The 22,459-nt window shown below is 32.4% G+C and overlaps 13 protein-coding genes across 13 annotated transcripts; 5 read left to right on the top strand and 8 right to left on the bottom strand.

The window, feature by feature from the left end:
* Positions 1–37: 37 nt before the first annotated feature.
* On the bottom strand, positions 38–520 carry EIN_096380 (small heat shock protein C4, putative; the record flags this gene model as incomplete). The annotated part of the gene is made up of 1 exon (XM_004254104.1): positions 38–520. One exon carries the CDS (start codon positions 518–520, stop codon positions 38–40), a length of 483 nt encoding a protein of 160 aa, XP_004254152.1.
* Positions 521–3,054: 2,534 nt separating this feature from the next.
* Positions 3,055–3,798, top strand: EIN_096370 (M-phase inducer phosphatase, putative; the record flags this gene model as incomplete). The annotated part of the gene is made up of 1 exon (XM_004254103.1): positions 3,055–3,798. One exon carries the CDS (start codon positions 3,055–3,057, stop codon positions 3,796–3,798), a length of 744 nt encoding a protein of 247 aa, XP_004254151.1.
* Positions 3,799–4,000: 202 nt separating this feature from the next.
* Positions 4,001–4,432, top strand: EIN_096360 (hypothetical protein; the record flags this gene model as incomplete). Its single annotated transcript, XM_004254102.1, has 1 exon — positions 4,001–4,432. One exon carries the CDS (start codon positions 4,001–4,003, stop codon positions 4,430–4,432), a length of 432 nt encoding a protein of 143 aa, XP_004254150.1.
* A 138-nt stretch (positions 4,433–4,570) lies between these two features.
* On the bottom strand, positions 4,571–5,261 carry EIN_096350 (hypothetical protein; the record flags this gene model as incomplete). Its single annotated transcript, XM_004254101.1, has 2 exons — positions 4,571–5,045; positions 5,143–5,261. The coding sequence occupies 2 exons, from the start codon at positions 5,259–5,261 to the stop codon at positions 4,571–4,573; spliced, it is 594 nt and encodes a 197-aa protein (XP_004254149.1).
* A 1,128-nt stretch (positions 5,262–6,389) lies between these two features.
* EIN_096340 (hypothetical protein) lies at positions 6,390–6,947 on the bottom strand (the record flags this gene model as incomplete). The annotated part of the gene is made up of 1 exon (XM_004254100.1): positions 6,390–6,947. The coding sequence occupies one exon, from the start codon at positions 6,945–6,947 to the stop codon at positions 6,390–6,392; it is 558 nt and encodes a 185-aa protein (XP_004254148.1).
* A 563-nt stretch (positions 6,948–7,510) lies between these two features.
* EIN_096330 (hypothetical protein) lies at positions 7,511–9,418 on the bottom strand (the record flags this gene model as incomplete). The annotated part of the gene is made up of 2 exons (XM_004254099.1): positions 7,511–8,697; positions 8,779–9,418. 2 exons carry the CDS (start codon positions 9,416–9,418, stop codon positions 7,511–7,513), a joined length of 1,827 nt encoding a protein of 608 aa, XP_004254147.1.
* Positions 9,419–11,091: 1,673 nt separating this feature from the next.
* EIN_096320 (hypothetical protein) lies at positions 11,092–11,751 on the bottom strand (the record flags this gene model as incomplete). Its single annotated transcript, XM_004254098.1, has 1 exon — positions 11,092–11,751. The coding sequence occupies one exon, from the start codon at positions 11,749–11,751 to the stop codon at positions 11,092–11,094; it is 660 nt and encodes a 219-aa protein (XP_004254146.1).
* Positions 11,752–13,120: 1,369 nt separating this feature from the next.
* EIN_096310 (hypothetical protein) lies at positions 13,121–14,513 on the bottom strand (the record flags this gene model as incomplete). Its single annotated transcript, XM_004254097.1, has 2 exons — positions 13,121–13,558; positions 13,758–14,513. The coding sequence occupies 2 exons, from the start codon at positions 14,511–14,513 to the stop codon at positions 13,121–13,123; spliced, it is 1,194 nt and encodes a 397-aa protein (XP_004254145.1).
* A 192-nt stretch (positions 14,514–14,705) lies between these two features.
* EIN_096300 (hypothetical protein) lies at positions 14,706–15,251 on the bottom strand (the record flags this gene model as incomplete). Its single annotated transcript, XM_004254096.1, has 1 exon — positions 14,706–15,251. One exon carries the CDS (start codon positions 15,249–15,251, stop codon positions 14,706–14,708), a length of 546 nt encoding a protein of 181 aa, XP_004254144.1.
* A 171-nt stretch (positions 15,252–15,422) lies between these two features.
* Positions 15,423–18,200, bottom strand: EIN_096290 (hypothetical protein; the record flags this gene model as incomplete). Its single annotated transcript, XM_004254095.1, has 1 exon — positions 15,423–18,200. The coding sequence occupies one exon, from the start codon at positions 18,198–18,200 to the stop codon at positions 15,423–15,425; it is 2,778 nt and encodes a 925-aa protein (XP_004254143.1).
* Positions 18,201–18,550: 350 nt separating this feature from the next.
* EIN_096280 (calmodulin, putative) lies at positions 18,551–19,006 on the top strand (the record flags this gene model as incomplete). Its single annotated transcript, XM_004254094.1, has 1 exon — positions 18,551–19,006. One exon carries the CDS (start codon positions 18,551–18,553, stop codon positions 19,004–19,006), a length of 456 nt encoding a protein of 151 aa, XP_004254142.1.
* Positions 19,007–19,385: 379 nt separating this feature from the next.
* On the top strand, positions 19,386–21,632 carry EIN_096270 (hypothetical protein; the record flags this gene model as incomplete). The annotated part of the gene is made up of 2 exons (XM_004254093.1): positions 19,386–21,257; positions 21,336–21,632. The coding sequence occupies 2 exons, from the start codon at positions 19,386–19,388 to the stop codon at positions 21,630–21,632; spliced, it is 2,169 nt and encodes a 722-aa protein (XP_004254141.1).
* A 293-nt stretch (positions 21,633–21,925) lies between these two features.
* EIN_096260 (hypothetical protein) lies at positions 21,926–22,296 on the top strand (the record flags this gene model as incomplete). Its single annotated transcript, XM_004254092.1, has 3 exons — positions 21,926–21,928; positions 21,969–22,124; positions 22,168–22,296. The coding sequence occupies 3 exons, from the start codon at positions 21,926–21,928 to the stop codon at positions 22,294–22,296; spliced, it is 288 nt and encodes a 95-aa protein (XP_004254140.1).
* Positions 22,297–22,459: the final 163 nt, after the last annotated feature.

Below are 22,459 nucleotides of genomic sequence, written 5' to 3'. Positions count from 1 at the left end.
ATATTATACTAATGATACAAATAGAACAGATCACATATTACTTAATTTCCACATTCACCCATTCAGACTCTGAGAGCTTTTGAAGTTTCACATAGAGAATGCCTTCATTATAAAAGGCTTTTATTCCATCTTTACTTGCATCGATTGGAACAGGAACTTCTCTTCTAAACTGTCCATAGAGTATTTCTGTGAAGCAAAAATCTCCTTCTTGCTTTGGCATCTCTTTGTTACCAGCGACTGTGATCCAGTTGTTATTGAATTGGAGAGATAAAGTTTTCTTGTCGATACCAGGTATTTCGAATTTGAGTAAATAGGTCTTGCCCGAGTCTAAAAGTTCACAGGGAGGCTCCCAAGTCATTGAGTTGAAATGACCGACACCATTTGGATCGATGAAAACTTTGTTGTTTGATGTGGAAGACAAGTATTTGTAAAGATGGAACCACTTTGGCTGTGGCTTCATTATCTGTTGCGATGATTCTGTAGCGTATGGCTGAGGACTTGGTGTGTTGCTTGATGACATGTAATGAATTAATCAATTTGCAGAGTATTTCTTTGGAGCCCATGTGTCAGTGACTCAGCAATACGACCTCTGCTCTATTTTTGGAATACATTATTAATTAAGTTTTAGTTAAAATTATTATATACTTCTAGTTTAATTTAAATTGTTTTTTCATGATAGTAAAATGGTGCCACGTTTATACTATTAAGATAAAACTAAACAAATATGTGGAATATGTCATATCCTTGTTATATTTTATTCTAATTATAATAGTAGATTTATAATATAAAATTATTTAAAATATTAATAGATATTTTATAATATTTTATAATATAATTATATTTTTATTTGGATTAATTATAATAGTAAAAATTATTATTGTTTTATTATATCATTAAACTATATATTTATTATATTTATTAAATAAACATGAAAGACTTTTACCTAATTTAATAAAATGTAATGTAAATAAATAAAACAAAACGAAAATAAAATTTGTTCACTGTTACGACATTAAATTTTTTTCAACTTTACAAAATGATAAAAAAAATAAAACTCATTTTGGTTTTCGAATGTTATTTATATTATTAATAATATAAATAACAATTAATAAGTTTAGATTATGTATAATTACTTATTGTTTTATATTACCACTGAAATTCTTTAAAATATAAATCTTGAAACCTTGAAATTATTTAGATTTTGCAAAAAAAAGAATCCAACAAAACCAATACCAAGTAAGGGAAGTTTTTTGAATGAACATTTAAAAAAATTTTGTAATTCAATAAATCCCAAATCTATTGGTAGTATTCAGGAAATACGATTTGAGGGTTGTGATCATTTATTGTTTTGGGTTTTTAACTTTCTTTGGTGGAAATATAGGTAAATACAAGAATTCGGCATTTACCATAAATTGCTTTGTTTTGCATAAAATAATTTTTTAGAGGTAAAGTGGAAAAAAATTACGTTGTGTTGTTTAATGTGGTTTATGAACCAACAAAACACATATGTTTTTTTATATTTTCCCGTTATGATTAGGTAAACGTTATCTGTTATTACATAATATAATATCGCAAAATCTTATTCAGCCAAACATATTCTAGACTCGTTTTTTATATTAGATTCTTAATCTTTAAAAATACAATAAATCTGCAAACGGTGATAACTTTATGTTTGTTTTTTATAAAACTTTTACTTAATTTTAAAACCAAATATAAATTAAAAATAGTCCAATTGTTGTAGCAAATTATTAATTAAAACCTTTTTTTTTACTCAATAACCAATTCCCATTCTTTTTGGTGTCAAATAGTATCAATATTACAATTGTTATTTATTAAATACAATAAATAATACAATTTAAAAATGTACAAATTCGGGTTATAAGGTATGGTAAAAAAGAAGAAAAATTTGTTATACATTTTGTATCAATTTATGGATTAGGATTTATACCCGTATTATTAAATGTATAAATTGCCTATATATAACCAAAACCACAATTACAGAAATTTCAATTTTGTGTTTCTAATATTCTTTATATAGAATTGGTAATAACAAACGAATAACAGAAGAATCAACAAAACTTTAAAAAAGGGCCAATTAATAATTAAAGATTCAAAAAGCAATTCCTCATGATTTAATTAATCGATATTTATCGCAGTAACTTGCACAAATTTCTTGTTTAATTAAAGTTGTTGTTACTGCACGTAACGCATATTTATTGTTTTGGTATATTTTCTTTGAAAATAATATGGATTGTTGTAACCATAATACAAGTTTGTCTCTTTCGTTGCCAGGGACAAAACATTGAAGGATTCAATAACTTAGAAATACTAAAATGCCATTTACAAAATGAAAAATCCTGAATTTTTGCGGCGATTCTTTATAAAAATAACAATGAAAAGTCGCTAAATTCATTCGTTGAATTATATAAAGTAAACAAGGTATTTTTTAAACATACCTTTCCCAACAAAATTAAAAAAATGAGGTATGTGTAATTCCCGTGTTTTCGCGTTTATTTTGTCCAAAAAATGGAAGATGATAACTACTGAACCCCACCGATTGAATAACTTCTATGATATTTTAAGAGCCATAATATTATCCAATAAAATACAAGAAATCTCTTGTTACTTTCAACAACCCAAAAAAAATAATACCATGCTATTATTAAAAAACCGTTTTGATAAACCTTTTCCCATGTTTTAAGACCCACTTCCACTCACTTTTTGTACTACAAAAGAAGTTTGTCCAAAATGGTTTTCTTGGCAACCAATAACAAACGCCCAAATCCCGGAAAGTTGCCAACAGCTCTAGGAATAGCTGGAAAGTGAAATTGTGCGTGATGAACTTAAAGCAGAAATATAAATTAATTGAGGAAAAAAGGTGTTTATTATCAAACTTTGCTGCAAAAGGATGTGACTAATCGGGTTATTTACATTAGAAAATCAAATCCAACCACCTGGGTGTTCTGTGTTTTCTTAGGCTAAACAATTAAATTGTGAGCCGAAAAAATAGAACAGTTGGAATAAAGGGGGGAACTTTGATATCACACCACATAGATGAACAAGTGTTTTTCTTTCGACTCTGCCACAACAGTTTTTGGGTCTCCAGCTTCTTCTCCATTCAATGCGCCACAAGAAACCTTTTCATACCACTCCACTCCTAAAAAATCACACGACCGACCTCATCGAATTTCAAAATTCAATTTCAGCTCTATCTCTGGACAAATCGTTCTCCCAACAACACCACGAGACACTATTCCACAAGTAAACAATGTATTACTTTCATCAGAAAAATCACATGTTGGGGTCAATTCAATCACTGTGAATACCTTCAAGAATGCAGTTGAGCACAACGACAATATAATCGTAGTGGATTGTAGGTATCCGTTTGAGTTTGCAATGGGTCACATCTCTTCTGCTATTAATGTATGGAACGAGAAGTTGTTAAAAGACGTCTTCCCCGTCTATCAAGGGGCTGTCCCCATTCATAATATCGTCATTTTTTACTGTGAATATTCGGGAATGCGTGCTCCGTCTCTTGCCAATAAATTGCACCAACTCGATGTCAGTAGTGGAAATCTCTACTTGACATACCCAGAGATCTACGTCATCAAAAACGGCGCTTTCGACGTCTTCAACAAAGCCAAAAAACTATTCGTCGGAAGTTATGTCGCAATGAATGACAAGAGGTACTCTAAGGAGTGCGCTGACGCACGAGCTATCGCCATTTCTCTTCGTCAAAAGAGAAGGTGCTCCACGCAATCCTTCACTCGTGAGTCTTTCTCCTGTGATGTATATTGAAACATTGTATTATTTATAACTAAAAAATTCATGTCAAAAATTTAGGGTTATCTTTGCAATTTTTTGTTTGTATCGATTGAGGTTTTAATTTTAAGTTCTATTTTGAGATTTCAAAAAGCGAAAACTATTTTAAATAAAATGTTATATGAAATGTTCTTTGATAATGTTATTAAAATGTTATAGAAACTCTAATACCAAATTGATGGAATGGCGAATTAAACGATATGAAGAGTTAACTCTCGACGAGTTATATGAAATATGTCACAAGCGGATAGAAGTGTTTGTTTGCGAACAGCATTTTTTGTGCCAAGAACTTGATTTGTTTGACAAAACTTGTTTTCACGTTTTTGCACTTTTTCATGGCAAAATGATAGCGTATTGCCGAGTTTTTCAAAACGAAAAAGGTGAATGGTTTATTGGTCGTGTTTTAGTAGTCCAGCCGAATCGTAAGACAGGGTTAGGGTTACTTCTCATGCAAAAGGCGGTCGCCCACGTTCGTTCACAAAACGAAAACAAATCCATCTATCTTCATTCTCAGTGTCAAGCCCGACCTTTTTACGAGAAGTGTGGTTTTCATGCCATCGGTGATATTTTTGATGAAGAAGGCTGTCCCCATATTCTAATGGTTAATTAATCTATTTATTATAACTGAATTGATTGAAATTAAAAATAATTAAATAAATACTATTCTTAATAGTTTGGAAAGGAATAGTAACTGAAACAATAAAAGAAACCAAAAAACGCAAAGAACAAAATTGAATTCGTGGAGGACTTAACTGTGTTTCCAGAACATAGCGACGAAAATACCAGCCGCCATAACAACAATAGAGGACAGTTCGAGCCAAAATCCTACATAAGGGTTGGGGGAGGATTGTGCAAGCCACTCGGAAATGTTATTTGCAAAGAAGAGAGCGAGCCACAAGATCATCCCGACAATATTAATAGCAAGTCCTATAATACTGAATATCAGTAAGATCCAAGTACGTCTTCCAACATTCAATTTCATAGCTTTCAAGCACTTTTGAGTTGGAGCACAAGCGTGGAGCAAGTAGTAGAGGCACGTGAAAGCAGTGATGACAATGGATACTATAAGAAGAACCATCGCAACTATCCCAGACGCTTTTAATTTTTCAAATTCGTATGTGTCCGCATACCCAAAATGTCTCAGAGAAGTCGTTTCATTTCCATTGTCGTCCAAAGCAAAACAACCGTCATTCGTCCAATGTAACAGATAAAATTGGTATTGTCTTGGTATTAATATATGTTAATAACTTATAATATATAAATGATAACTATATTGAATTAAATATATATTATTAAATATATAATTATATATTAACAAACTGCTTCGTTGTTTGAACATTTGCTTTTGCCCAAGAGATGGGCAGAGAAGCAATGGTAAGACCAATACTCACAACAAATAAGATGCCGGCAATGAACGGCAAGACAACAAATTTTCCCATTTGATTTATAAGTTCACCGCCTGCTTTTCTTTTGCGAGTTATATTTTCGTGCTATTATTGCGTCTAGTTTTTTAAACTAGTTGTTTTAGGTGGCGAACTTTTGATACGAACTTGGAATTAACATGAACGACGTGGTCATGTCAAGCCTTTCTTTTTTTTCATCTTCATCTGCTTAAAATTCCTTATAATTCTTTAAAGTGTTTTTATCGAAAATATCTTAGGCATATTTATTCTATTTAAGGTGTAACATTGCTGTGTGCTATTTATAATATGCAGGTATAGGTTGACTTACTATACAAAACAAGAAGACGCGGCAAAAACATTGTTTTGGTTCAACGAATTTGCATTCCACAAAATAGTTACATTCAACCAAATGCTTCTATATTTAATAGCTCTTTTACTAAGTATTGAATGGTTTTTCTCATTTCAACACAAAATGAAACCAAAAAACGACTTGAAACATGGAAAAAAACTAGTCTTTGTGGTTTTCAAAACTATACAAACCAGTTTCTTTTTTGTTTTTTTGTCCATTTTTTCATCAAAACTTTTTTTCGACAATACGTCAAATTTTTTATTTCCCAAAAATTAATACCACTCAAATGTTATTATTATATATAGTTATTTGTACTATTAACTTACAAACACAGTTTTTTGGTTGCAATGTTTGGGAAACATTATAACAAAAAAAAAACGATTATTATTTTATAACTTTTATTACTACATTTCGGGATTATAACGGAGACTCGATGAAATCTAATTATGGTCGAAAACGTGTTAGGGTACGCTCATTATGCCAATTTAGCAAACAGATTATTTGATTTATTTTGTCTTTTGTTTTTTTATCTTTTTCGAAAAAAGAAAAAGCGAATTTTCGACTTTTAGAACTCCATCTTGAAACACCTTCTTTTACTCATATCTTTCGTTATATTTTTAAACAATATCAATAATTTGTTTTTGTGCTTAATAAATATTAAATATAATATAGTTTATTATATTATACAATTAATTACATACTCTCTAAAAATAATATAGTATTAATTATAATATATAGTTGAGTTTGTTTATATAGCTTAGAATACGATACTTGTATAGTACAACAAATATAGAACAAAAACTATACAAAATAAGTTAAAGAGCTATTCGATTTTTTGCGATCTTTTTTCTTTCACTTTCCTTTCGAGTAGGCGAGAAGCAAGGGATGGACACCCCATATGCGATAAAGTCAAAAAGATCTTTAATTCCTTTATGTCGATATATTGAAAGCGTCGCCCACCCACATGTCTTGAGTTGTTGTGCCAAATTACAAATTTCAGTGTCTGTGACGACACTTTGCTTCACATCTTTCAAGTCTGCTTTGAGACCAACTAAGACACACCGCCCATCAGAGACTTCTGTGACTTCATTAAACCACTTTGTCTTGATGTCTTCAAACGACTTTCTATCGTTCATCGCAAAACAGAGGAGAAAGCAATCAGTTTGGTTGAACACCCTTTTGCGCTCAATCGGACTTTCACACATCTGCATGTCGTGGATGTCTAAATCGACAATTCGCCCCTTCACCGTGATGGAAACTTCATAGTCCGACGTCTCCGTAATAACAACAGAATCACTGATCGAATTCCGCGTAAATTTGGAGACAAACGACGTCTTCCCTATACCTTGACTGCCAACAATACACACCTTCATCTGCTTTCCTTGTTCTTTTTCTCGTTCATCGATTTGTTGGCATTTGCACGTTCTTATTACCACTTCTTTCTTTATTAATAGATGCTATCGATTTAATGTATAGAATAGACTTGTAGAAATAGTAAAATATATTTCATTATTAAATTGTATTATTAGTTAACCATATGTATAATATGCCAAACACTGTATGAAAAAAAAATCTATTGTATTTTTGTCATTATCGAGCGGAATTAATTTAATTTTAGTACTATCATTGTTTAATTATTTCGTATTATTTAAAAATATTATTATTATTAATTATTTTTATCAATGATTTTATTATTTCCAAGAATTTTTTGTTTTAATTATTTAAAATTGAAACTATTAAAGAATAAAAACTCATTTTAAATTCAACTAACTTTTAAAAACCAACTTTTCCTTAAACTTTTCAATAGATTATTTTTTTCAAAAAAAAAACAACTGAAATTATAATTTTAATTATATTTTTTTTACTATTACCAAAATTATTGGAAAAGGAAAAAAGGCACACCAAACAATGTTATCTGTTTGATCATCATCCTGACTTACTCGTATGTGACCATCGTTTGAAACAACTTCAACTCCTCGAGTGTTTTGTCTGCCATCTCATTGAGCGGCTGGTTGTACGCTCTTTGTTTCAGCTTACCACAGTACATTGGTTTGCCACTTTTGGTGATTTCGAACTTGATATGTGCAATAAGATCGTGTACGGTTGTTGTCACATCGCCTTTGAATACAATATTCCCATATTTATACCTGATCTTAACAACTTTTTTTGAGTCTTTCGCATATATATACTCCTTTGGCTCTATTTCGTCTGGTTTATCCTCAACCTCCCCCTTTTCGCTTTTTAGTGTATGTCCTTTGCCCCACGTATTCGTTTTATCTTCTTCATTTTCTTCGTTCTGGCTCTTTTTTAATTTCATTAGCATGTACATCATTTTGAACTGCGCCTTCTGTTCGTCGGTCATTTCCTTTGTGAGAAACTCAAGCTCTTCTTCTTCTTTCTTCCCGTATATTTCGTCTTTTCCCTTGCTTTTTTTCCACCCTTCTGTGTTGCCGTTCCTCCAATCGTAATCTCGATTCGTTTGATTACTTCTCACATTTTCACGACTCTTAGGGTTTTCTAATTTTGGGCTTCCTTCTCCTTCAAAACACACATTGGGTTGTTGTGGGTTGTTCGTCACTGGACTATCTTTTTCTCTCACTTCCTCACTTTTCTTTTGTGTGATTGTTTCAATCTCAGGCGTTGCCGGAATGACGTCAGCTTTAGGTGCTTCTTTTGGTTCTATTTTCTCGACCTTTTCAATTTTCTTTGGTGAGAAATCTTCGCTTCTCTCGTCCACTGTTTGTGTAGTTACACTTTCTGTTTTCTCAGTTTCAACGACTTCCACATCCTTCGCGCATTCCCACACAATTTCCTCTTTAAGTCTTTTCATCAAATTCTCCTTCTCTGCGTCGTACAATGTATTAACGTTACACTTAATATCTGTGTCATCATCCTCCTCTTCACCGTCTTCATCGTCAATAAGTCCAAATAGACGAAGAAATGTGCTAGCAGCACCTTTGTGTTTCAGTGTTAATGACGACCAACATTTCAAAAAATCGATATATTGTTCCTCAATAGGTTTGATAGCAAGGGCATAAATCTTTTCCATGAACGGATTTCTTCTATTCAAATTCTCATATCCTTCCGGTCGACTCTGTCCATGAAAGTAGTTCTTATTCACGTCTTATCATTAGTTTGTCTGTATTAGTATTATTACTATTATCTATACTAGTTATATTATTAGTAATATCAATTAAAACAAACTATTCACAGCCGACAGATTGACAAAGGCTTTAAAAGCCCCTAAAAAGAAACGAGGCAAATACGCCAACTCAAGATGTGCTCTATCGCTAGCATTCCGAATGCTGACAACAAAATTGGAGTCCACTGACATCCCAACAAGAACGTCATTCACAACAAAAGCAAAATCACAGAGGACTCCATTCACTTTGTGCTTAAAGCCACAAGGGCATATACCTTTCTTCGTCACAACAGAATCGGAAATACGCGCGTCTTCGCAATTAAATACAAATTTGGACTCATCGACTCGAATTGGCACGTCTGTGCTTAATACGTTACCAAAGGCGACGACTAAATCTTCGACAGTCTTTTTGTATTCTTCAAAATCACTCGAAACTGCACTACTAAAATTGCTTTGATACACAAAGACGTACGGACATGTATGCTCGGGAAAGAGCTCTCCTTGTCGCTGAATGAAACTTCCAGCATATGGAAAATTCTTTTGACCAACATATAAGAAGATGTGTTGCAAAGTAGCTTCTTCTCCTACAAGAATAAACGACTTTTCACTCATTGAAATGGTGTAGAGACGACTATTGCCAGACGTTGTTTGGTGAACACACCGGCCACATGGACATGAGTTTTGGATTAAACTTGTAAACATGATTTTTTAGTTAAACCAAAGTTATTTAGTTTAGTGTATAAAATTCAAATACTTTTATTTCTTTTGAGGGATAATAATAGTATTCAGTATAGTTGTTTTTTTAATTACATTAAACCATTTTTTTTTCAAATGAGGTTTGTGTGTATTTCATTGTTATTTTTTTCCAATCGAATTATCAATTTGAAATTAAATTAATTAATTTATTTGCTAAAATTTGTTGAGTTTTTTCGAGTTCGATTTAAAAAATAATTGATAAAAATGTGCAAATTTAAGTCTTTGTGATTTTATTGAAATGGTTGAATACTTGAGAGTCAATGATATAGTTATGTTTATGTCAATATACAGCAGTTTCATAACAAATTATCAATAAAATACATTATAAACTTTTATTGACAAATAGTAACAACATTTAACAAAAGATTGAATTTTCATTATATTTTGAATTGACAAACAATTAAAAAACACATCTTTATTTTTAACAACTCAAAGAAACAAAATATTGTTTAAACACAAAATAATATTGATCTCAACATCTAATAAATTTAATAAACATAAAATAAAGTGATTCAATTTACCATTAAATTAAACAAATCATCTTCAATAACATTTTTATATATATAGTCTAAAAAACTAGATGTACTTAATGTAATTAATTTTATTATTATTATGAATTATAAATAATTTATTTTACATTAACTTACGTTATTTTTGGAATAAAAAACTCGTTCAAAGAAAATTTTACAGTTTTTTAAATATAATTAGAATTATGTCTTTTTAAAAAAAGACCCCCTTTTTAAAAAAAATGTTAACAAAATAAAACCATGTCTCAAAAAACCAAATCAATATGTTATTTACGTTTGTTCGTTAACTAATCATAAAAATCTTTGTCACTATTCATTTTTTCGTACAAAATCATTCAAATGTAATTATATGTTATTAATAATTAAACAATTTTTTGATCCAAGTTATAAAACAAACAAACTCAAAATGTTAATAAAACAATGTTTAATAATTCTGAATAAAATTAATAATCGAAAATGTTACTACAACAAGAATGATTATGCAATAAGTTATATTTTTTTGAAAATAAATATTTTGGTTATTGGATTTGTTCTATTACTTTCTGTAAAAAACGGTATAATTTTTTAACAATGATATTTCCACAAAAAAATATAATTACAGCCCTCACCTACTAATTTATAAAATAACAATCACCAAGCAAACGTTTTAATCAACTAGTTCAACAAACTAAAATGCTGAACTCCTTTTATATTTTCATTTTGTTTGGATATTCAATCTTTTATTCTCTATTGTCGTGTAAAATTATCTATGTGTTATTTCTAATTTCCTTCTGAAAAAGGGGGTTTGAATAAATTATAAAGATACCTTTTTTAAATATTATTTGCCTTGTTTATTATTTTTAATGTCGAAGTACATTATTTAATTAAAACCAACTAAACATACGAAACAATTTGTTCGACATTTATCATCATTATTAATTGTTGATTTACTCAAAATGACAATTTCGTGATAGTCGTTGATTTCTAAAACACATAACAATAATTTGTTAATATTTTGCAATATTGACAAATTGTATATTTTTTAGAATTAAGGTTGTTGTGTTGATACTGTTCAAAAACACTAAAGTGTTGAATAATAAAACAAAATAACAATCAAAATACTATCTCATCCTCGAGTAGTCTTCGCAATTTTTCCTCCCCTTTTCTTAACACGTATGATCTAAGACCTCCTTTAAAACATGTGATCAGATATTTATTGATTGATTCTCCTCTTTTCATGATTTCCATTTTCTCAATTACTCTTGATCCAACTATTATTTTATCAACATATTCCACTATCATCGCGTCGTTCTTTCCTCTTGTCTGTTTAGTCTCAAACCTTACACCTCTCTCTAATAATATATCTCCTAACAGAATTACAGTTGCAGGTATTCGACACTTCTTGACTCTTCGTTCAGCTGTCTCCTCAGATATTCCTTTTCGAATATCATCATCTTTTCGCTCTTCTAATCGTCTGTCAATTAATTCGACAACATTGATTTCGTCGTCTTCGTTGAAAATGACTTGTTTGACTGGAATAAACGGAAGTGCGACCAACGTTTTCCCATTTGGCGGAAGAAGGATGATATCCTCTGTTCTGTTAAGTAATGCAATAAAGAGGGCTTCAGTGCACATTTGTCCGTCACGAATCACTTTGTAGCTATACAACTCCGTTTTCTTTTCTTTTTGGCACAGTCTTGGTGTTTTAAACGTTCGTGGCATAGCTCTATAACAAGAAAAAGCAGTTTGTTTTATTATCGAGGATGTTACCATATGATTTGTTTTGTTTCAAAACGTCCGCATTTTTTTGCTCTTCAATTGTTTTGCTCAAAAGTATTATCACATTTATATAACTGGGTTATGTCCCGTTACTTACGTTGAAGTTACAAAGTTTTTACAATTACTTTTTGTTAAAGGCGTTTTCGATTATTTTTCACAGAGTTAGGGCTAAATATACTTTTTTTCTTTTTTTCTTTTTTTTCCTCTTCCATGTTTAACTCAAATCAACCGCTTAAAAAAGTGTCAAAATCAGACTTTTTTCAAGTTCATTCTCCTTTCTTCTATTTTAATAAAGTGTAAAAAAATAACTTGGTCTTGTAGTTTTATCGAACAACGGCATTTTTATTATGGTGGTATATAACTATCTATTATTTTAATATATTTCTAGTAATTTATTTATATTATCATATTTTTTGGTAATGATATAACACTATTGCATGTATCGGCCCACAAGTAGATTGTATTATTCATTTCGTATGGTAATTATTCCTATTGATATAATATAACTAATTTATTAACATTTATATTATAAAAATACTATACATTCTAAGTTTGTAATGCATTTTTTTTGATTTGAAAAGATTTTAAATGGTTTTCACTTTTTTTATATAACTGTTATTTTATCACCTATTTATCATGAAAATGTCGAGATAAAAATAATAAAAAAACTTGATGGTAGTGCAAAAATAGTTGTTTGTTCTGAATAGAACTTACAATTTTCTGCAAAATTTCGGGTAATTGAAAAATCCTTCTATTTCTATTTTTAAGTCTATTTGTTGAAAGTTTCCCACTTTAGTGCACAAACACTGCCAAATTTATTATAACTAAATATATTTTTATTGGATAAAAAAACAACCGAAAAGAATTTTTTTATTCATGACAAATAAATACAATCAAACTACAAATTATTATCGTTTAGCTTCTAAATGTTTTAAAATTTTATTCAATTAAAACTATTTTTGTCTTTTTTTTACGATTTTTCTTTTTATGTTATTTGAACGATTTTTTGTATTATATTGTATTGGTATTAGTTACTATTTGTAATAGTTTAAACCGATTTATTGACTTTTACGCCACATAATTTTATTATAATAATAAAAATATTTGGAATATCATTTCCAAAAGTTACTTTGTAAAAACGAAGCAAAAGTAATGTTTTAAATTCGTTTTTTTTTCTTCATTTCTGAATTCATTTAAAACTACAATAAAACCATACATAATAGTTTTTCATATTTTCCACCCGCACACAAAAAAACGCCGAGATTTTTGCTTTTTTTAGAATGTGCAAATTTTGCAAACAATTATAAATTACTTGCCAACTAATTGTGTCGCCCATTGCAACTGTAAAAAATGTGCACTTCAATTATTGGAGGAGTCTTACTGACAACACATTTGTAGAATTTTTGATCGTTCGGTTGTCCAACTTACACGCACTGAGTGCCTCGTCGAGTTTCATATATTGCACTTGACACCTTCCATCAACAATTTTTATCGTGTTATTGACTTGACCGATCTTTTTAAAAAGTGTGATAACAAAGTCGGTGTTAGCGTTTGGAGGGATATTATTGACTTCGACCCAAAACCCGTCAATGTGTTTAGGAGTCTCTTTGATGACCATCTTGTTAATAGTCTTCTCTATATCACCCATTAAAATAAGACTATTTTCCGTCTTTAAGATCTTTTCCGTTTGAAGGTTGTGCATTATCTTCGGTTTGACGTTGTGAAATACTTGAAGGGCGACACTGTCGATTTCTTCTTTGTCTCGCAGGATCTTTTCTAAGAACTTTTCAGAGACTCGCAGCTATTTGTCATCATTTGAATTACCTAATTAATTACTAACTTAATAATAATATAGAATACATTAAATAATACATCAAATACGTGTACCTTATAACAAGAAAAAGAATCTCTTATATACAATCATTGTTCGTCTCTACTGTTGTGTAATTCGATATCTTCAAATGTATCAAGACTGTGTAGTACATTATAAAAAAACAAACTCTTCTATCCCCATCATAACTCAGTGCACTTGTCAAACACAAGACAAGCCTCAAAAGTAGACCAACATCAAATTTGAGGTGTTCCAATTTGTCTTCATGTCCTTCGAATATTCCAGTGATCCGTCGTTGTGAATTGATGTGGACGGCTTGAATCAAATGCCCACGTATTGATATCTCCTTTTCCCACTCGTCCAACGCCTCCGATAACACTTTTTGCGAGTCTAGCAAATTAGGATATTCCTCCGTGTATTTAGTGATGTATGAGTCGGTGATTGGTTTGAATAAGGTATACGACTTATTAAATTCATCAAACGCATTTTCCGTTTGTGTTGTGTCCGTCAAATTTTTGAGTTCGATGAGGGGGCGGACCGCCTCCTCATATTTTGTGATTTCGTTTTCGATGTGTTCTTGAAACGCTTTAACATTCTCTTGTGCTTTTTGAGTGATCAGGACCTTTTGCGTTTCAACTTTTTGCTTCGACGAAGACACTAATATGTCGCGATAATGATCGACAACTGGTTGAAATGTGAACTTCGGAATCGTCACTGTTTTAACTCTCGAGTCAAGTGTCGCCAACAACACGTCTAAATTTTTTAAGACACTCTTCGTCTTCTCTCCAAATGTCGTCCCTTGTTTAGTATCTTCAAATCCAAAAATATCACTCCGCTCCTTTTTGTTTAACACAGTCGCTGTCCACCCAGGAGGTACTAATCGATTTTTCTCAGCCCAAGACTGCCGGTTGACTGTTTCATTCATTTGATACAGTGAAGTGTTTTATAAGTCTCTGTCTTGTGGTTTATCAAAAACATTTTAAAAACATTTTATTAAAACAAACAATGTTATATATAGTTATATATAGTTATATATAGTTATATATAGTTATATATAGTTATATATAGTTATATATAGTTATATATAGTTATAGATACTAATAACTACTCATACACATCAATCAATAACACATATCAGTAAATGCTCGATATTCTCAACGATTTGTTGCGGAACATCTTTTGGCCGTTCTATCTGATCAAGTGTGATATCAAGTGTACACCTGTGTGACGTTTCTCCATTACCTGGAAGTTGTAAACGAATGACTCCACAAGTTAACTCCGAAGTTGATGATATGATAGAAGTCTTAGACGAGTTAGTGAAAGTGTTATTTTTTGTGAAAATTTTTCCATTGATTTCAAATAAGATAGTAGTTTGATAGTATTTGTTGTCTGTGGAACCTACAAATGTCGAGTTTTCTTCCTTTTGGAAAATCGAAGCCTTTTCGTCGTGTGAGAGCACACACGCCACAAACCCGTTGTTCTCAAGAAAGAAACAAAGTAATTGCATCTCATGTGACGTCATGATATGAAATAAAATTTCTGCTGACGGTGGAATAATAGATGAGTCGTATATCGTTTTTGAAAAGAGTTGAAGCGCTTCGACCGATATTGATCTGTTTTGACTTCCTTCATAACTTGGCGGTTTGGCTGGTAAATTCCCCATCAAGTTTTTTAGTCTATAGTTTAGTAACTATATTTATGATATATTTTATTATATTTAAACTATATATATTATTATATTATTATATTAAAATGAAATATACTTACTAATAATTATAATTATATAGTAAATTACTAAAACCAATAGTATCTAACACTAACACAATCAAACATATCAATCAGAACTATCGATTTCCATAATAACTGTTTCTTTTATTTCACCTTCAGGTCGTTCACATATAACAACATCGTCTGAGTGGGACTCATCGTCTTGAATTTCCATTTCCTGCTTCTCGCAAATCAAGTCAAGATTTTCGATTTGTTGTTCCGTCAGTCTTTTTGGTGAATCGTCGTCGAGGAACATTTCGAAATTACTTCCGACCAAAATTGGGTTGTTATTAAACAAATAGTCATACAAGTCATATTCATTTTCCAGTTTAGTGAAATCGGTCATCTCCAGAACTTTCATAAAGATGACTCTAAACACCATTTTAGCGTATTTGATCTCCACCTGATACTTCTTTGCTCTTAATTTCACTTCAATTGGGTTCACCAATTCTTTAATGTCTTTTGCATACATCTCAGCCATTGTAGTGTCATCTACCATTTCAATCTTTTCGTTCAACACAAAGCCACACTTCTCATAACTCGTTCTCACCATTTGCTCGTTCTGAAGGATCTTTTTGATCATCGGGAAATTCTCGGGGGTGAAATGACTCCGCTTCAATACAACCCCTTTCCGCACTAAAACGCCTGTTATTTCCTTGATCATTAAATCCTCAAACCTCCTCACCGGCTCACAGAAATACGCTATCTCCTCTTTCACATAGACAACCTCAACGTTCTCACTTTTTAACATGACGTTCAACGCTTCCAACCATTTTTTAAAAAACTCGTTAATGAGGATCACAGCAACGCCCTCGTATTGCCTTTCACTCCGTTGTGTGTTGATGAAATTCAAAATCTCCGTGTTAAAATACGCACTGAACTCTTCTTCGAGAATGGTCCCATAGTTGTTCGAATAGATTCCATCACAGCTATTTAACTCCTTTTTGTAATACAACGCCATCTTCATTTTCGCGGTGTCGAACTTGACATACGGTTTGGCGCTCCTCCCATCCCCCGATATACACACCATGACTTGATTCTGTATAAACGAAATGGTATTCTCAATAGGCAATTCATTTTCTCTCACCGCCGCATTCCTCAACTCGTCGAACTTCTCTGTCTTTGCATTTGTCTTATAAAAATTGAGTGTATTTAATTGCTGGAGGTGGACATCTAAAACTCCAAAATTGAAGATGAAGTGTTGGGGAATGTCTTTCAAATGATTTTGAATGTCACGTTTCATTTCTAATAAACTTGCCTTCTCCCCAATCTTGCGATATTCCTCGGGATAAACTAAAGTCGGCGCCACCACTCGGTGGATCCCTAAAAACTTCAACTCCTCTGGAATTAATGAGAATATGCCAAACTTGTATAATATCGTTGTGATCTGCGAGATCGAAAAGACTCCATGCTTGGATTCCTCACGTTTCAATTCTTTCTTTGTGTCCAAAGTCTTCACACTACTTTTAAAAAGAAACGAATCTTTCACAAACCCTATCCGATTCCCATATAAATCACTCAACGCATCTTCCTTCTGTTTGAAGTTCAACCACATATATACAAATTGCTCAAAGTAATTGCCAATCTCTTTGAATGCCTCACTCCCCCTCAACACTTTCACATCTTTCACTAATTGCGGACTCGCACACCGAAAATTGCGAAGGCGTTCCTGTTCGCCATAATTCTTTTTATAAAATCGGTATAATCGACGCATCTCCCCATTCAATCCAATGTAATATGAATATAACAATTCGTTGGTTGGAGGAAGTGTATCCAAATAACTCTCATCAAAATTCTCAAGAAACACCGATTTTGGTTTTGAATGTGTTTTGCACAATGTCTCACTATTTTCTAGTAAACTTGCAGATCCACCATCATGTACAGGTGGTTCTAAATAACATTCTTCTTCGCAGTTCACTCTTTCAGTTTCATAGTTTAGACTTTTAGTGTTGTTTGTCTTCTTCGATTTTTTAGTTGACTTCTTTTTTAATAAAGAATGGGAGGTCCCCAATACAGAAGACGTCTTTTGAACCTTCTCAATCAGTTCTTTTGTCTTCTCTGATGTCGTCTTTTCAAGGCGATCTGTAAACCCCAATTTCGAGCAAATTTGTTCCATCACGCCTTTCCCGATAGTTTCGAAAGGCATTTCAAACTCATTCAATGCTACTGTAAGTGGATTGAATTTCTTCGACTCGTCATGGGACATATAAATGATTTCAAGTGTGTTATTCTCAAGACTCGTCTCATGTCCTAAGAACGCTTCTGAATAGAACCCATCCATTAAGAAGACGACCGACCCATAATATTTCTTTGCTTCACACATCTTTGATATTTCGGGAATGATAACAGTATCCCACCAATTCGTTAATTCAGTCATCGTGTAGTACTCTTCGTGGTGTGCTTTCAACACGGGCAATCGGTCACCGTTCACGTTGCAGATGTACACTCGATTCGACAGTTTCGACTCCCTTCCTAATTCAAAATTCTCCGCGTAGGACACTATCGAACTCCTCAGAACTACACTAATCTTCGTGTCTCGATACTTTTGATACCCATACTCCTCTAACATAAAGATATACTCGACAGGGACCTTCTCAAATTGGTCTTGGAGTAACCTCTCTAACTCTTCCGTGTTCGTAAGATTTGCTCCAAACTTGGAGTTGACTACACGTCGCCCATAAAAGAACCCGGTGCTTTGGAAGTTGATTGTCTTTGAAATCCCTTGGCTCTCTAAAAATAGATTGACTGTGTTCTTCGTCGTAGCAACTTTTTTGTTTTGGACTGCGTACAGAAAGTTGGATAATTCAAGAACGCGAGAGATGGATGACGGCGGATTCCCTTTCATCTGTTTCACACACAGTTGTGCGATTTCTTAGTGGTATTTTATTATCTTTCCATTTTTTAATTGTTTAATAGTTTCATAATAGTTTATTTTAATTGGAAGGAAATGGTTCATTATTTGGTTGTTTAATTAGTTATGTATAGGTGTTTATATTGTTAGTATATACTATTTAAGATATTATAAATATAATTACTTTGAATATGTATTACTACCAATATATATTATAAAAATGATTTAAAAAGAGATATTGAAAAACAGAAGTATTATAATATAATTATATTATTATTATAAATTGTTTTTGAAAAAAATGAGAAGCTTGGGATTTTTTTTCAGAAAGAACTGAAATAAAAGGGATGACAATGGAAATTGAGAACAACACGTCGAACAACTCGCAGAAGATTAAGGATTGCTTTAACTTCTACGATCGCGACTACGACGGAAAAATAAACGTAAAGCAGCTTGGGACCTTGATCAGATCATTGGGATGCGCACCAACCGAAGAAGAAGTTTTGGGATACATCAAAGAATTCAACATAGAAGGAGAGGCTTTCCAGCTCGAACAATTTGAGCTTATTATGGACAGAGAACAGAGTAAGCCAGACACAAGAGAAATTAAATTAAAAAAGGCGTTTGAGGTTTTCGACCAAGACCACGACGGCAAAATCAAGGCAGCAGATCTCGCACACAACTTGATGACTGTCGGAGATAAAATGACAAAAGAAGAAGTTGATAAGGTCTTTGCTATTCTCGGTATCACTATGGAGTCCGAAATCGACTTACCGACTTTCCTTAAGCTTGTTGCTCTTTAATTGATTTATTGAAAGGTTTTTCTCTCTTTTTGCTTGATGTACTTTTTACTAAAGATGTTCTTTTCAAAATAGTATTACTTTCTATTAAACTAAAAAGTCGAAATGATCTTCAATATAACTGATATAAACATCAAAGTTTTTTTGTTCTTCTTCTTCATCATTAATTATTATTATAACTATAACTTTTAGTAAAAAAAATAACTATTGTATATAGCAAACTGTACTATATTAAATAAAATAAAAAAATGTACTATTATAATAAGTTAATAAACTAAAAACAGTGAATATTTGAATTAAACAAGAGAAACCTGAACTTTGACGTTTTCGATGAAAACCCTTTTCGCCTTTGAATAGAAAACTTAAAAACAGCGTTAGCGCAATGAAAGGAAAAAGTGTGATTTACACTGAGTTGTTTCTTCAAGATGCGACCCGTTTGATGCAACCGGAGCAGGTCTTGCATTTTGTCAATTTCAAATATTCGTTTCGTTCCGCCAATCAAACGATTCCGATTGAAATGGGGATTTCAACGCATCTAATTTCTGACTGGAAGGAAATTGGATCCTTTCATCGACTTATTTCAGTCGACACATCAAAAATTCCAAAAGACTCGAAGATAGAAGAACACCATGGGATCCAATTTGATGACCCCCGCCTCTGCACCGATCACAATCAAATTGTTGAGGACTTTAATAACTACATCGTCTCTTTTAAAGCACCAATTATTTTTGTTGTTAAAAGAAAAGAAACGCATAACCCTAATGTCGAATGTCTCATGTTCTTATTAAGTCAAAGCCATGTACAACTACCTGAATACTACTTCATTCGAGAAAACATGCTCATTGCTTTCATCGCAAAACATTTTGATATTACACTCCCCCTTGGCCCTTACTCCTTTTTAATGTCTATTTCAAACAAAATTGGGTCCGTTCAGAGGTGCGATTTACACAAAGAAATGGAAGGTAAAAGTTGCGCTATTGACGTGGCTAGGGTTGGCGCACTCTCGTTTTATATCATTTTGGCACATATGAACGTCATTCTAACAAACAAAGAAGGGTTGCCAAAAATCGAACTCCGCGAAAATCAAAAAATCAAAACAAAAAACGAGCAAAAAGAAGACCTCAAAAAAGACGAAGAAAGAGTCAAAAAATCAAAAGACGAAATTTTGAAAGATCGAGAAGATCGAAAACGAAAAAAAGAGGAAGAACGAAAACAAAAAGCTAAACTCGAAATTTTACAAGAAAAAAATGAAAAAATCGACAAAACCGAAAAAAACGAAAAATCAGTAAAAGTCGAAATTGAAAAACCCGAAATTTTGAAAGATTCCCGCGTCGCAGAAATTCTTGCAAAAGTCGATCTCAAAAAAGAAGTTCTTCACTTTTTCGATTTTGAGTTCTCAGATGGAGAAACGAGCGTAGTGCCCGTTGAGCTTGGAATCTCATCTTATAGAATAACCGAGAACAAGGAAATAAATTACTTTCACTGTCTTCTTTCGCCACCATCTCTCTGTGAAAACATGGATCGAGCGGTCACCTGTCATGGTATAGATTATACTAGTTTGTTATTAGAAAAGAACTATAAAAAGATCATAGAGAGATTTGAGGAGTATTTCTCTCAATTTCATCAAGATTATATCATTTTAGTTTTGAAGGACGAAACGATAGGGGGTGACTTTGTATGTTTTGAAAAAATCTTTGAGTGGGCTGGCGAAACGATGAACGCCAACTTTGTATTTTTGACGCATGAGATGTTATTAAGGGAGATTGGAATGCTTGAGGGATGGAAAAGTACCGTTGTGAAGGAATACGATACTCTCATGAATGAAGTATATAAGCAATTACACGTTGTGGAAAGGTGTCAATATCATAAATGTGTCGCCGATAAATATCACTGCGGACTTGAGGACGCTCGACATACAGCACTGACCGTCCTCATCGCCCTTAACGATTTGAATTTCCCTGTTACTGGAAAAGAAAATCTGCCACATTGCATCGTTCATAAAAGGGAAGTTAAGAACTTGGATAACTGGAGAGTACTCATAACAACATGTGCATCGACGGGAAATCGAATGATAGTCGAGGTCGGGTTCACTGAATTTTTCTTTCAACCTCAAGGCGAAATGGTGACCGGAAACTCACTGTTTTATCGGTTTCAGCAAACGGAACGCATCTTAAAAAAGAAGGACGAGCCTTCCGATATAATCGAAAAGTTCAACGCCTTCATTTCTCAGAGCGACAACACTATGATTGTTCTGGTTTGTTTGATCTCATTCACTCTTTTTATTAATACCATAAATTAACAATAATAATACTAATAGTAAATTAAACAATAGACATCTCTTGGGATGATGAAAAAGCTTGAGTTTTTGAAGCTTCGCCAATTTCCTGTTCTTGAGATGTCTGAGTTCATGCAACTTTTTGTGAGTCGAATATCTCCATTCAAAAAGTCTCACGGACTCCTTTCCAAGGCAAAGAAACAGGTAATTAAGACTTTGAAAGTTGGGAAGTGCGCTTTACACCCTAGTGGTATCGAAGAATGCCCTTTCACAACAAACACTATTGTTGGGTATACTCTCAATTTTTTGAATGCATCGCTTTTGAAAGAAAAAGAAGAGGTACTCGAGGTGTGACAAATGCTAAATTAATTGTTTTATTATTAGTTATTTATGGTTTCTCATATCTCTATAATTATACTATTTAATTTTAGATTTTCATGTATTTTTTTATTCTAAAAAAATAATAGTTCTATTTGTTATGTTTTTTAGATTCTCATTTCTGTATCTTCATGATACAAATCCATAATAGATTTAAATAAAAATAATAAAAGATATTATATTTTTATTAGTAAAACAGATATATCATGATCATTTGAGATTGAAAATGGTTCGAATAGTGATATATAAAAAGGATCTAAAAAAATCAAATGGTTTGTTTGTTATAGCATTTTTCATATCTCTGACGCCCAGCTTTTTTACTCGTTTTTCAAAACGTTGATTGGTAAAGAAGTTACCGTCGAATTAAAAAACGACGCGATCATTACGGGTAAGCTCCTTGCTGTTGACCAACTTTTGAACGTCAAGATGGATACCTTGAAAAGCGACAACGCTCTCTTCCCGCAATTCGTTTGTTACTCAGATCATGTTTAAAGTTGTTTCTAACAAACAGCAAACCCTCACGAACTGTTTCATTCGTGGAAACACTATTCGTTACATCTCGATGTCTGAGTCTCTTATTGACATACAACTCCTCCACGACGCGACGTTACTCGAATTGAATGAAGTCAAAGATAAGTGATTTTTATGTTTACAATGGCGGTGATGAGAAGCTCTGAGTCAGACATCATCTTTACGCATCAGGTGCTACGACAATGTTGACAAAAAGGCGAATCTGAGCCAACCACTTATTTCTTTAATATTTATTAGTTATAATTCTATATCTTATAGTTGTACTTGTTCGA

The sequence above is a fragment of the Entamoeba invadens genome (assembly GCF_000330505.1).
Source record: "Entamoeba invadens IP1 unplaced genomic scaffold scaff_1105074725199, whole genome shotgun sequence".
NCBI classification, from domain to species: Eukaryota; Evosea; order Mastigamoebida; family Endamoebidae; genus Entamoeba; species Entamoeba invadens.
This window is presented reverse-complemented; position numbering and strand designations above follow the sequence as displayed.